We start from the raw sequence: 15,163 nt of genomic DNA on the forward strand, positions 1-15,163 counted from the left end.
GAGATTTGGCTCATTCGCTGTCCTCTAGCAAACCCTTCGCAGCACATTTTGTAAATCCAGTTTCATTTGCCTGACATCTTTCCGTGGGATTTAGCCTGAAGTACTTGTCTTTTGAACAGTAAGAATAAACGAAAGATCACTCTCTTCTTGACTTGTTCTGTCAGGGAGACGCTGTAGTCAGCAAAATGTACTTCTCAGGACAAAGAAATGTTTCGATATATAATGCTAATTTTAATCTTTATAATGCTAATTTTACCCATGTCAATGGATTTGTCTATAATTTAAGCAGACTGTTATTATTTCTAACATCTAGGGTGTCTTGAGTGTTTTTTAGGTTGATGTTGTCCAGTTACTAGGGTGTTATGAGTTTTCTTGTTGCAATGCAGTTTCTTAGGTGTTGGGTGGTTTTGCAGCATGTTGCTAAGTTATTTGGATTTGTTAGTTGAGTTTGTTGGTATGTGGTTGCTAAGGATTTCTTAGTATATTGGTGTGAGGATGTGGTGCCCATCCGTGACTCAGGATGTTGTTCAAACTTCTGCTGCACCACAGACTGCCACACATATAATTTCCAATTAAATTACATTATATTTGTCCCAAATCATTGTTAATGTGCATACTGACTCTTCTTAGGCTATAAGAATCTTTGCATTTTTATATTTTTAGCAAAATATTTGTCTTTCTGTAGCTTTATTAAAGTCAGTATGCCTCATAGAGGTATATATATCATCACCCTTTCTTCAAACACAACTTCAACCTTGCTGATTTATTAGCAACAACACAGTGCTGTACTTATAGTCCTTCCATGCTAGGCTACACTTTTTAAAACATCGCTATGCATTTGCTAGAGTGTAGCTAGGAGACTATTACAGATGTTATTCTGGTCCTGAGCTTTGGCTCAATGCTTTAACCTTTAGGCAATTACAACTCAAATGCAATCAGACTACATCTAACAGACATCTTCCCTTCAAACATCATATTTAAATGTTGTCCTGAGAATGTTTCTCTATGTACCGCATTTGCAACTAGCATCAAAAAGAAAACAGTTTGTCCACTTTGATTTATTCTTCCAGAACAGTCTATTTTCTTTCTGAACTGACTACCTGGAGAATTTATGAAGTTGAAATCAGGATTTAGTTTAAGTGAATGCCGTGACAGAGATCCCCTAAAGTGAACTGATGCATTCTCACGGCTTGCTACCTCTGCTAACAGCCCAGACAGGAAAGCATCACTGCTCTACTAAATATAACACTATGGCGTTGAGTGCTCGGATTCACAATTGCTTGTCTATGAGGCTGCCTGGGAGATGTGCTGAAACAGAATGAGTGGTGCATCACTATCATGTGACTCAAATTAGTATAGAAAAAGACTCAGAATTAGACTCAATAATAATTAATGCAAAGACACAATACACACATGCATATCCAAATTCACATGCATGAAACCCAATTCACGTGCACAATATATATATATATATATATATATATATATATATATATATATATATATATATATATATAAAAATTGACTTCATTAGAACTCAGTGTATGAATAACATCTTGGTTACGAATGTAACCCTTGTTCCCTGAAGAAGAGAATGGAGAATTGGGATCCCTATGGAAATAGCACTACTGCTGACCCCATCCCAACTGGGGTGAAGATGGGAATGGGCTTAGGCAGAGGTGACCACCACTCCTGCTCCATACAGTGGGAGATCAGATAACACTGGGAAAGCATACCCAAGTAGAGGAACGCAACAGAAGCCACATCTTTCATAGAGGAGGTATTATGTGGAGTTTACACATAGTGTACACATACACTTGGGAATAGCACTGCACAGGGCAGTACTAGATATGGAATATCCATGTGGTAGACTCAGCCAGCCTGGGGTGAGATCAATACACATCAGAGATGGCAGGAAAATCTATGCTAGGGAAAGACAGGGGCTCATCGTGAGGGAAGCCGTATCATGGAAGAATATGCATGTGGGATCAACCAAAGGGGGAATCACTACACACGGGCACCTAGTTCAGCACAAGGGCTGGCCTTGGGCATACAACACAAGTGCTGGACCTGTTGTCTTGCACGCCGCCACACCTGACCACTGATGGTGCGGGAGGAACTTCAACAGGGTTCACCAAAAGGGAAACTGAACTGTACTTGGTACTATAGCCTCCACTATCCAGTGGGCAAGTCTTTTGCTGAATTGGGTTTCATGCATGTGAATTAGGATACGCATGTGTGCATCACGTCTTTTGCATGGATTTTTACTGAGTCTAATCTGCTTCCATAAATTGGCAATTTTGACTCACTCTCAGTCAAAAAACAAAAACAACAAAAAGGGTGGTTTCTGTGGAGTTGCTATGGTGTTCTGGGTTGTCGCTTACAGCCCAAGTAAAGAGCCTCAAACAATCCCTTCTGTGTGGTTGATAAGGAATTTCTGGGTGGTTGCTGTGTTAGAGTGTTCTGTGTTGTTGCTTACTAGCAAAGGTCAAGATCATCAAACAACATTCCTGTGTGGTTGCTAGGGTGCTTGTAGATGGTTGCTAGGGTGTTCTGTGTTGTTGCTTACTAGCAAAGGTCAAGATCATCAAACAACATTCCTGTGTGGTTGCTAGGGTGCTTGTAGATGGTTGCTAGGGTGTTCTGTGTTGTTGCTTACTAGCCAAGGTCAAGATCATCAAACAACATTCCTGTGTGGTTGCTAGGGTGCTTGTAGATGGTTGCTAGGGTGTTCTGTGTTGTTGCTTACTAGCCAAGGTCAAGATCTTCAAACAACATTCCTGTGTGGTTGCTAGGGTGCTTGTAGATGGTTGCTAGGGTGTTCTGTGTTGTTGCTTACTAGCCAAGGTCAAGATCTTCAAACAACATTCCTGTGTGGTTGCTAGGGTGCTTGTAGATGGTTGCTAGGGTGTTCTGTGTTGTTGCTTACTAGCCAAGGTCAAGATCATCAAACAACATTCCTGTGTGGTTGCTAGGGTGCTTGTAGATGGTTGCTAGGGTGTTCTGTGTTGTTGCTTACTAGCCAAGGTCAAGATCTTCAAACAACATTCCTGTGTGGTTGCTAGGGTGCTTGTAGATGGTTGCTAGGGTGTTCTGTGTTGTTGCTTACTAGCCAAGGTCAAGATCTTCAAACAACATTCCTGTGTGGTTGCTAGGGTGCTTGTAGATGGTTGCTAGGGTGTTCTGTGTTGTTGCTTACTAGCCAAGGTCAAGATCATCAAACAACATTCCTGTGTGGTTGCTAGGGTGCTTGTAGATGGTTGCTAGGGTGTTCTGTGTTGTTGCTTACTAGCCAAGGTCAAGATCTTCAAACAACATTCCTGTGTGGTTGCTAGGGTGCTTGTAGATGGTTGCTAGGGTGTTCTGTGTTGTTGCTTACTAGCCAAGGTCAAGATCTTCAAACAACATTCCTGTGTGGTTGCTAGGGTGCTTGTAGAAGGTTGCTAGGGTGTTCTGTGTTGTTGCTTACTAGCCAAGGTCAAGATCTTCAAACAACATTCCTGTGTGGTTGCTAGGGTGTTACTAGATGGTTGTTAGTGTGTTCTGGGTTGTCGCTAACTAGCCTAATGCAATAGCCTCAAACAACATTTATATGTGGTTGCTAGGGTGTTCTGAGTTGTTGCTTACTAGCCATATTCAACAGCATCAAAAACATTTATATGTGGTTGCTAAGGTGTTCTGGTTGGTTTCTAAGGAGTTGCTATGTGGCTTCTAGTGTGTCTAGGGTAGTTGCTTACTAGGCAAAATAAAGAGCCTTCACCAACATTTTTTATTTGTTGCTAGGATGCTCTGGCCAGTTTATAAGGAGTTGCAATGTGGTTGCTAGGGTGTTCTGGGTTGTCACTTACTAGCCAAAGTCAAGAGCCTCAAACAACATTTCTATGTGGTTACTAGGGTGTTCTGGGTGGTTGCTAGGGAGTTGCTAGATGATTGTTAGGGTCTTCTGGGTTGTTGCTTAGTAGCCAAAGTCAAGAGCCTCAAACAACATTTCTATGCGGTTGCTAGGGTGTTCCAAATGATTGCTATGTGGTTGCTAGGATGTTCTTGGTGGTTGCTAAGGAGTTGCTAGGGTGCTCTGGGTTGTTGCGTACTGGTCCAAAAGAGCACACACTTGAGCCTCTTGACATTCATAAAAAAGTGAAGCATTATTAATGCCAAAAAATGTCCAGTATGAGTCAGATACTGATGGATAAAAAGTTCCTTCCTATTTTATTTCACTGAATATCTCGTTCCTCTCGTAAAAATTACATGTGATAGTTAAATCCACTGCTAATGCCACTTCATGTTGTTTTGTAGTATTTGAATACTTAGAAACAAATGTAATGGTGTATTTGCGTCCTTATGTGTGTGTCTTGGGGCATCTTCATTGCTTCTATTCAAATCTACATTTCCTCGGCCCCAGCGTTGTGTGGCCCCTGACAGCTGGGATCTCTCACTGTCTGTTTTTGTTATGTGACAAAAAGAGCATATTTTTGTAATAGCTTAATAGCTCTCCCTCTTCGTACTTCTTTAAGGAATAGATGATGGTAATCAGCATTTCTGCCAGCGCACTGTTGACAGAGGCACCCATCTGCAGTGAAGCGTAGTCTGAGCATCTCCTTACAGATTATTCAGAAAGAGACAGCAAGAGAGCAAGAGAGACAGCCTTGTGCCACATCCACAGCTATGTAATTATTCTCATTATGTCAAATCATCATGCCAGAACAATAAATGTGCTTTCATAAAAGGACCCCAAATGTCCATCTGCTCTATTTAGGTGTACACAAGAGGTACATACAGGAAAGAGGCATGAATGAAGTGACAAGAAAAAACAATCGCCATGGTGATCCTGCTTCAACTGAGATAAACTGAAGAATTTGTGTTTTTTTACTACTTTAAAAAAGAGACCAATTATGTCCCTTTTTACAATTATGTAATATAAGTCTCAGGTGTCCCCAGAATGTGTCTGTGAAATGTCAGCTAAAAATACCCAACAAATCATATTATATAATTTTGAAATTGCCTGTTTGGAGCTTAAGCTGTTTTTGTGCATGTATCTTTAAATGCAAACAAGCTGTTGCTTCCCTTTTTCCAGAATAGGGCTGAGCCTATATGGTTTTCTGGGTGCACACATCTGAAGCATACACACAGAAAGCAGCTAAGAAAGGCTTACCAAAAAAAAAAAAAAAAACATTTTATGGTTTGTTCTTTTTCATGTTCTTTTTAAATGTTCGCTTTAAAGTGAGTAAATTAAGCTACTGTTGTAGCCTACAGTAGATTTAGCTATGTCTTTAATAATAACACGTCTCTATTAATAATAATAATTATGCCTAGACGGTTGCTTGTTTTTTACTTGTTTTGTTGTAAAGAGATTAACTGATTAATATATCATTTTTTATATTCCTAGACTTATTGCAGTTTTTTTTATACAGTTATATTGTAAAACTAAAATACCTTTTTTTAGTTTGCGGTGTTAGATTTTTGGCTGCATTTGAAGTTCTTTTTCGCTTAAGAAAATAAATAATATTACTGTCAAATTCATGTCAGATAATAAAAATACTGTAATAAATACAGTAGTTCACCATGTATTTGTTCATGTTTTATTAAGGGATAAGTCTGAAGCACACCATAAAATAATTCTAGCAATTTACACAGGGCTAGTAGTATATACAGCTGTATATACAGATACACACCCAGGTATCGGATCAGTACTTGGTATCGGCCGATACCCTGAGCCCAGGTATCGGAATCGGTATCGGGAAGAGAAAAGGGGTATCGGAACATCTCTAATGTAAACTATATGCATTTTAAAATGATTGTGACTTGCAAAAAGCTGGTTCCAGTTCCAAAACAACTTCTAAATGTTCAAAATGCATCACATTATTGAAGCAAAATAGGTTGCCTTCTTGTTGACTTCTGTTGGAGTACAAATGATAGGAAAACAAACTAAAGTGTGATTTTCAACAGTCGCTTTGTCACGTCCAGTGTAGATAGACTTTAGCTGTTGAGGAACCGCGCAACAACTAGTGTTGTTGCATCTGGTGTAGACATGGTGTGAGCTTCTGCTTAAACAACCCAGCTAGTCTTTGAGTAAATCAATCAGAGTTTGGAAGGACTGTCAGATTATAAAAATGGAAAGATTTTGACCTCCTATGTGTGTCTGTGTGTGTGCTCATGTAAGTATGCGTAGATGTCAGTAAGATTCTTCTGTTATTTAAGGATTTACCAGTTCCTGTCTAAACTGAATCGCCTGATGTCCCCATTGATCTTCTCAACCACAATAAACACTGAATCCTCAAAGAGGTCCAATCCAATGTCAGCATGACGGACTGCTTTGCCTCCCAGGCAGAGCAGAACTCTTTCAGTAACAGTGTAATTTATAAACCAGGTTGAGAGACAGTAATGCAAAACCTTCTCATACCAGTGCATTTCTTGGGGCTGCCGGGACGCTTGCCGTGCATCCCTAACTTGCATCCGAAGTTCTCCTCCCAGAACTCTGCAAACCAAACGTTCCGTCGATTGTTGGACAAGGAGCGGCTTTTGAAGTATCTGTCAAAGGCTGGAAAAAAGTATGAAAGCATTGGAATTGGATTGGAATTGCAAAATAAATTTTCAATCACAATTTAAATATTAGAGGAAACTTTACCTTCTATGGATGCTCTTTTTGGAAGGATGGTAATAGCACCTTCCGCCACACTTTCCTGCTGGACGACAGGAGATATTTTAGAGCCCCAGCTGTCCGATCCCACCCACAGGAAGTGACCGGTTTGGTTGTTACGCTTAGCAGCGTCCAAGACACGTCTGAAAGATGAGCAAACAAAATAGGAATGTGTATAAATCCCAAGTACCTAAAAGTGTCCTTCAAGCAGACCTGTTTGTTCTGATTTTCTGAGGTCAACAGTGTTCTGCTAGAACACTTAGAATTGGAAATTGGTCTGAAGTCATCAGTGTAATAGGCAAGCATCCAAAGGACATCATGTAATAGGCTTAGAAGGGCAACGGCTCTCTGGAATATGGGGACATGATTTGATCCTGTGCTACAGGTACAAGAAATTCCATGCCAAAAATTACTGAAAAGTCTATTATGTTAAAATGAGTTCTCCAGGCACTAGACAGCACATTATAGGAAATAGCTGACTTCACCTGTTCTTGAGGTTTTTTCCTAAGAGCAATACTTACACCTTGACTGCATCATCTTCAGTTTAACTCTGTGAAAGTCCCAGTTAAATACTATCTGTGGTTTGTCCAACATTGGTAGCTTTTTAGCAGATTTGATTTGAAGACCCTATGAAGTAAAAACTTCTTATGGGTTTTAGCGGATTTCCAATGCATTTATTAACTTCTAAACCCCCTAAATTCAAGTCTACTTCTAAAAGTTTCCACATATTTTATATATTCTTTCCCAAATAAAAGTACACTACTGTTAAAACGTTTGGGGATGGTTTAAAAAAATATACATATTTTATAAAGTTACCAAGGCAGTATTTATTTGATACAGTAAAACAGTATTATTATGAAATAATACTACAAATGTAATTTATAATTTACATTTATGTAATTATGTGACAAAGCAGAATTTTCATGATCAATGAACCTTGAGAAATCACTTACTGACCTCAAATTTTGAGTGGTAGTTTATATTACAGTACAACCAAACAAATACCCTGTAGAATGAGAACGTCCCACCACCTGCCACTGACTAGCAAGGCAAGTAACAAATCATGGTTAATACTTGTGAGGTAACTAAAGCCTGTTGGCTATTTAAAAAAGGAAAAAATATCAACTCAAAAATTTGAGTAAGAACATTTGGCCACACTTTAATTTAAGGTCCAGTTCTCACCATTAACTAATTATTAACAGCAAGTTTGCCTCAAAAAACTCATAATTACAACTTATTAATAGTTATTAAGGCAGTTGTTATGTTTAAGGATTAAGGATGTATAGAATATGTTCATGCAGAATATGCGCATACTAATTAACACCCAATATGCATGCTAATAAGCAACTAGTTAATTGTAATTTTTAATTGTAGTAACTGTGCCAAGTGTTACCAAACAGTCTTCTTATTAATTATATCCATATTAGATACCAATAACAGGAGCAAACAAAATGTATAAATTGCTCATTTATGCATTTAGCAGACGCTTTTATCTAAAGCTACATACAATACATTCAGGCTAACATTTTTTACCTAATATGTGTTCCCTGGGAATCAAACCCACAACCTTTTGCGCCGCTAACGCAATGCTCTACCACTGAGCCACAGAAACGTTAAAGCCCTTCATAAAACCCTTCTTAGGCCTATTCTTTTTTCAGCATATTACCAGGACAGATTAACATTATGAGTTATGAAATATACAGCCGTGAATAGGAGGAAGGAAAGACATCTTTTGATAAAGACACCTGATATCATCTTCATTTGCAAACATGACGATGGCTCGAGCGTTGGGTGTCTCCAGTAGCCGCAGGACGATCTTGTCGAATTCTCCCAGTCTGGGTTCTCTGGGGATCTTCAGAGATTGAGCAATACACACACCGCCTGAGAGAAAGAAGACCAGGAAGTGACAGGAGAGAGAGAAAATGATAGAGAATGAGAGGAGGAAGAATGAATGATGCAGAGAGGGAGGAAAGGAAAACAGATTGGATAAGAGAAAGATAAACGAAGAGATGTTATGAAAGGGAAGGAAAAGGAATGGACAATGGGATGAAACGACGTGAAATGAAAGAAAGGAAGAGAAAAGGGAAGGGAAGGGAAGGGAAAGGAAAGTTGGAGAAAAATTGGGGAAAAAATGAGAAAATGGAAAGGAAGGAATGAGAAAGAGAAAGGAAGTTAATTGGATAAAATAAATCAAATGAAAGGATGAAAGGAAATACAAAGTTAAAATGGAGAATTCAAAAGGATAACAATAAGATAAGAGGAAATAAAATGGAAGGAGGGAAGGAGTGAAAGGAAAAGGAAAAGAAAGAAATTCGATAAGAGGAATTAGATAAGATGGGAAAAAAGCACGGGAAGGAATGGGACGAAATAAAAAAGAAAAGGTGACAATTGAGGCAAAGGAAAGATGAACAGGGAAAAAAGGATGACAAAAAAAGAAGATAATAGGATATTGTGAATGAAATTGAGTATGATAGCAAAAGAGAGTGACAAAGAGAGGAAGACAGGACATGACAAGGTCAGAAAGCACAGAAGAAAGGATGAAAACACCGGGGCGGCAACGGAAACTTATTCCATTATAATACGGACAGGGACACACATAGATTAGATAGAGAGGGACCAGAAAACAACAAACAGATTCAGTGTTTTTCTCAGCAGAGTGAGGAAAGCGTGTTTAGATTCAAATGATATCTGATAGTGTCACCTTGCCCAAGGTGCCTGTGGGAACTGGAGGTGATGTCAAACACGTCCCGGCTTATTTACTCGGCCTAATGCAATTCAGAAAGCGCAGGACTCTGCACTTGAAAATCTACAGCCATGGTGTCATATCCACCCAAACGTACATAACAGCAATTCGGTTTCTGCATTCAGAGATGCGGCAAGAAAACTGTGACAAGTCGTGTCATCAAGATCTGATCAGGTTTTCAATACATCGCAGACAGTCTAACAGTCACACTAATGGAAGATTCGTGCTCGCTGTCTGCTCTCGAGGTCAAATTATTTCTTTACCAACAACATCGTTTGCAGCAAGGAGCACTGATATGGAATCAGGCCAATGCACTGCGTAAAGTGTGGCTATAATAACCCTCCATCTTGTTTCTAAGCCCTCCATTACAGCATTAGCACTTCACGGATTGAGTTAAACACTCTAGTACCCCTCCAAATAGGCGCTCTTGCCACTACCGTCCATTTAATGAACAGCTGTGGTGGCCCCATCCCGAGAGCAGCTCAGGAAGCCATCATGAAGCCCAATTCACCCAAAGACACCCAGTGATTATACCAAATGGGTGTCCTTTCAAGGATAAGCGCCATCGTCGTGCTTTCCTTAATGGTGGCTGTTTTGCTTTGTTATCAGTTCAGTCATCATCATGTAATTGAGATGCTGTGTGGCGATAATGTCGACTGGCGGGGCGTCTTCGTGGGGCACACTTCAAGATGTCATGTCTGACTTAAGAATGAGGCTTATTAGGGGAAACGAGATGCAACCTCACAATCTTGCTGCTGCCCTTGGGAAAAAAACATCCATCTACTTTGCAAACCTTGTCGTACGTAGGGTCGAGGGGAGGCTGGATCTCTTCCTATTCCTTTCATCTCAACAAAAAAGGTACAAAAGCTGTCACTGGGGTTGTAAATGTTTTTTTTTAAGGTACTAATACAGTATGTAGACTCTTGGTAACTACTAATATGCACCATTTTGGAGTAAATGAGGTAAAACAATGTACCTTTTTAACGGATACTTCCCCAGGGAAAGCGTATGCACCTTTTTTGTGAAAGCATATGGCATGAGATGTTGGGATAGGCTCCAGCATTCCTGCAACTCTACAGTATGTAGGACAAGGTTTTGAAAATGGATGGATGTTTATTTGCAAAGTGTAGGCAGGGAAACACCCTGGACAGATGGTCCAGATTTACCTATGCTGCATGTGTTTGGATTGAGGGACAAAACCTGCATCAAGATAGGGAGAACATAGAAAGGCCACCTGGTTTAGCCGCGGGACAAACTGAAGGATCCAGGGGGAGAACATGGAAAGGTCACACAGAAAGGCCACCTGGTTTAACCGGGACTTGAACCAGGGATCTTTTTATTGTGAAGTGACAATACCCACTGAGCTAAATTGCTGCACACTGCTGCCAAAACAGTCTATTTTTATTTAAAATATGCCACAATTTCCCCAAACACTTCGCACAGGGGTTTTAAGAAACATTTTAAATCACAAGGCTCCAAATATGATGGTCCCTACCCAACATATAAAGGCAACGGCTTATAGAAGGCCAATACTATGTGAAAAAAGTAGCAAGATTTTATAAAGACAACAATGTCATTTTTTTAAAGTGTACCCAAAAGCCTGTGATTCCTAAATGAAACCTCAGAACTTCACAAAATAAGGTAAGAAGAAGTTAGGTACAGGAGCATGCAAACTATACAGTATATTTTGTATTTGTATGAACAAAGATTTTACAAGTTTTTAAAATATTTGACTAATAAAACAACTTTCTTAAAACACGCCCCCAATTGTCACTGGTCAGCAAACAGATAGCTCCACCCCCAATCTCCCTCTACTGGTTGAATAAATGTTGCTATGTTGACCTGGTCAGGATACAGTACTTGAACAAATGAACAATATTTAAAAAATGCCACAGAGACAGAGTCCTCACCACAACTAAAATAACAACATAGAGGAACAATATCACATTTAGATCACATTCTTGATGTAAGCAGGGCTTTAGAAGGCAGCTTCCTATTTTGGGAGTAAGTTTTGTAACAGCATTTACATTTTTGTGCAGGTGATGTGTCAACTAAGTTCATCTGAAGTTCATAAACAAACACTGCTTTATCGTCACCATGTCATTCACCTCTGATTCCGCTATACTCCAGGCTTCCCGCCACTTATAAAATATTCATAAAGGCCGTGACACAAGAATCAGAGCACTCTGAATAGGTCGAAGACCACATCTAGCAAGGAAGCTCATTTGAAGCTCCCGGTGTCAAATCCGCCTGAGGCTTTAAGAGTTTGCAGTAGCATTAGTCACATAGTTCTGTGCGACTGTGGTACCACAATCACAATCTCAAACAATTTATCAGTGCCTGCGGCATCTTCTCTATTGTCAGCGGTCATGTCACTTGTTCGATAAAATAATCAGACAACAACACGATCCATATCTCACGTCACTCAACACTGGAGCAGCTAATAAAATCGGGGTCTAAGATGTCTGGGTTTCTTTAAGCCTATGGTTGAGTTCAAAATGAGAGCTGCAGGAACTAAATGACACATTTTGTGTTTTATGGTTCATAGTAATTAAAAAGGAAACTGGTTGTGCTTCCTTTAAAGGCAGGAGCTGAGAAGCATTCTGGATGATTAATATAAAAATTTTTGATCATTTTCCCATCAAGCTTAAAAGGCAACATAAATTAGCAGAGTGTGCCAGCTGTGAGTTCAGTGCTGACAGTGAATTCAGCAGCTGCAGTGTGTACATACTACAAAAAGTGTTTCAGTTCAATGGAAAGACAGACAGACAGACGTCTTGCTGAAGATGGAGGCATAAAATCATACAAATACTAGACCAAAGGTATCAGATTATCAGGTTAAACTTTGGCCTTGCAGTAGTTTTTGTATGATTTCAGAGATTCAAATGTTTGGATTTTGTGTGCAGAATTTCTGAAAACGTTTTTTTTTTTTTAAATCTCAGTATTTAAATCTAAATTTAAAAAGGTAAAGCTTATTTTAAGTGCCCCTATTATGGATTAAAATAACCTTTCATGCAGCATGTAACTCAACTCTAAGTGAATTAAAAAATCCAGCCGTTTTAAATTTGAAAGTGCACCATGTATAAAGTTAATGTCTCTCAAAAGAAAGAGTCGACTCTGAATCGCTGAAACAAGTTGTTTTTAAAACGAATCCCAAGCTGTATCATGCTGACATCAACATGAAACATTACTATATTATGTTTTCAGTGCTGTACATTGTTCAAAAACATTTTTTGTTGTTGTTGTTTTTGTTGCCAAAGGACAAGGCTGTGAAGAATCAATGTTTAAAGTCCATTTTTACAGCAAAACCACAACAGTATAGTACCAATCTTGTGTTGTGTCCCTGTCATTTTACTGAAAACTGCTACAGTGTTTCCCCAGAGACTTGTGCTGCATTCACGGCATATCGTAATTAACATAATTTTTAATTAATAGCAAGTGACTTTCTACTCTGAGCTGTCCTCGGACTCGGAATTATGCTTTTCTATGGCAACACTATGAACGCTTAAACAGAGCCTGCGGTGGTCAGGTGGTACAGCGGCCACGTGGTACAAGTTCTTTAAACTATGTGTGGCGGGGCTTCCCCCATGGGATATATATATATATATATATATATATAAATATCTGTTCACATTTACTGCTCTACGCAAGTACCCCTGTCTGCAGCTTGCAGATCAAGGTGGGCCTGCGTGTCACCCCACCAACTTGTCTTTTCATTGTTTGTGGCAACATAATGGTGCCCCGCCCCACGTATTTTCATTGGTCCGCAAAAAAAAAAAAACGTTCCAACGACTTAATGCCGTCAACATTACAGTAAACAGGAAATGCAGCTGGAAACGATATTTACGAATTATACATTTTATATAACCAGCGAATCGGTTAATTACTTATACTTTGTGGTAATAATATATAGTGTCAAATTCATATATTTCTATATAACACTAAAAATATATATTTATTTATTTATTTTTTGGAGAACATTTAATTTTAGTATATTAGACTACTCTAACCACTTTTTACTTGTCACATTTTTGCCAATCCAAAACTATAAATTACAATGTAAACCAATATATTTTTTTTTTGTACATTTTTTTCAAACAATATCTGTGTTTCCATTGTAAATAAAATACTATTATTAAATTATGAATTTAACTGATAATGAAAAGGGTTGTGTTAACAACATTAGAATAGTTTGAATAATGAATAAAATGCCAGGGTACAATTAGTTCCCTCTCACTTATTTGGTTGAAACTGTTCGGTTAGTTCTGAAAGAGAAGTTGGCATTGGTACATACTGTACACATCTCTTTGGTCAAGCATTGATCCAACCAACACTCTGCCCTGCGAATCTGTTAACAACATCAGAATTGTTTGTAAACAGATAACACGCTAAGACACAAGTATTTAACTGTTAGTTATTTAGCCCTGTGTTAGTTATTTAGTTCTGATACTGTTCAGTTAGTTCTTCTGACAGAGTACAAAAGGTGGCTTTTGTTGATATACCTCTATATCTCTTCGGTCAAGCATCAATCCTCTCACCCACCGCTCTGCCCTGACACTCTAGTACAGAAACATGAAACAGCAGTCTGTGTCCTCTGTGCTATCATAAAATCCTCTGAAGCAACCACGCTTCCCATTTCCATAATAACCGAAGCAGTATTTGAAAAAAGTTTTACCCGTAATTCAGCCTAGGATGTTTCAGTCCGTTTTCCCCAGTTCACCTGTAGCCAAACACACATGCACAAAGCTGAACTGAAAATGGTTTTTGATATGATAGTCCATCATCCGTGGCTTACTGATGTATGGGCAGAATGGGCACTTTCTACTGCAGTCTTTTAAACACTGCTCACATTCCCCCTTGCTTAACTCTGTTTCGTGCATCTTTGCAAGGGATATGGCTCTTTAAAGAGACTTTGGGTTATGAAGTGAACACAAAAAAAAAAAAGAAAGATTTGAGAATAATTAACAGCAAAAGAAAAGTTGAATAAAACAAAATATAGTGCACAGGGAATATTAATGTCAATGTCAAGGTCAATTTGCATCCTTTAAGGTGATGATTCACGGAGCAACTTTTTGAGCAATGTTCCCATTAACAGACAGCCAGGTGAGACACAGGGCCCACGACCGATCTAAAGCATCCCAACAGATATTTGTTGCCCATTCTCAATGGGAAAGTGCCCAAGCAACAGCGCTTGGTAACACTGCTCAAAAAGTAGCCCCATGTATCATTAACTGAAAATGCAGTATTTTTTCTGTTTTGCATAATAAAACCTCTTAACACGAAGTTTAATTACGTTCTGCTTTCAGTGTGCTAAAGATGAAACTTTTTAATGGGCAAAAGTTTCCCTTCATATCACAAATAACGCAGCTAAAAGACACTAGGCAGCCTTTAAAATATTAATACAGTCAATGCCAAGTACATTTTGAAAATAAATCCCACACTGAAGCCAAATTTTCTTTTCCACTGTTTACTGTTCATTTCATAAAGCCTTTCAATATTTTGGCAGAAGCCAGCCTTGTTCTGCTATCACACGGCAAAACAATCTCACCTTTTTCCTCAGACACGAGCGCAGCCAGCGTCACACAAAAAGTGCGCTGAGCGTGGGAGCGAGGGCTTTTGTGTTTCACACACAAACCGTGGCAGCCATTAGTGGTGCGCCGTGCTTAAGCCGACACGAATGCATACCACACTGTGCATGCGATGAAATGTTTGAAACCATAATAAAAGCTTCTGTGGGAAGAGATACACTCACATCTGTACAAAACACTGTATGTTATATCAAA

The 15,163-nt window shown here is 39.0% G+C and overlaps 1 protein-coding gene across 1 annotated transcript in view; it reads right to left on the reverse strand.

The window, feature by feature from the left end:
- Positions 1–15,163, reverse strand: part of grm8b (glutamate receptor, metabotropic 8b) — a 148,348-nt gene that overhangs the window by 50,686 nt on the left and 82,499 nt on the right. Inside the window, exons 4-6 of the mRNA XM_052597616.1 lie at positions 8,383–8,518; positions 6,626–6,780; positions 6,401–6,538 (exon numbers count right to left, since the gene is read on the reverse strand). Of these exons, the coding sequence (XP_052453576.1) occupies positions 6,401–6,538; positions 6,626–6,780; positions 8,383–8,518 (429 nt within the window). The remainder of the gene's footprint in view (positions 1–6,400; positions 6,539–6,625; positions 6,781–8,382; positions 8,519–15,163) is intronic.

Source organism: Carassius gibelio, chromosome B25 (genome assembly GCF_023724105.1).
Source record: "Carassius gibelio isolate Cgi1373 ecotype wild population from Czech Republic chromosome B25, carGib1.2-hapl.c, whole genome shotgun sequence".
In the NCBI taxonomy this organism is placed as follows: Eukaryota; Metazoa; Chordata; class Actinopteri; order Cypriniformes; family Cyprinidae; genus Carassius; species Carassius gibelio.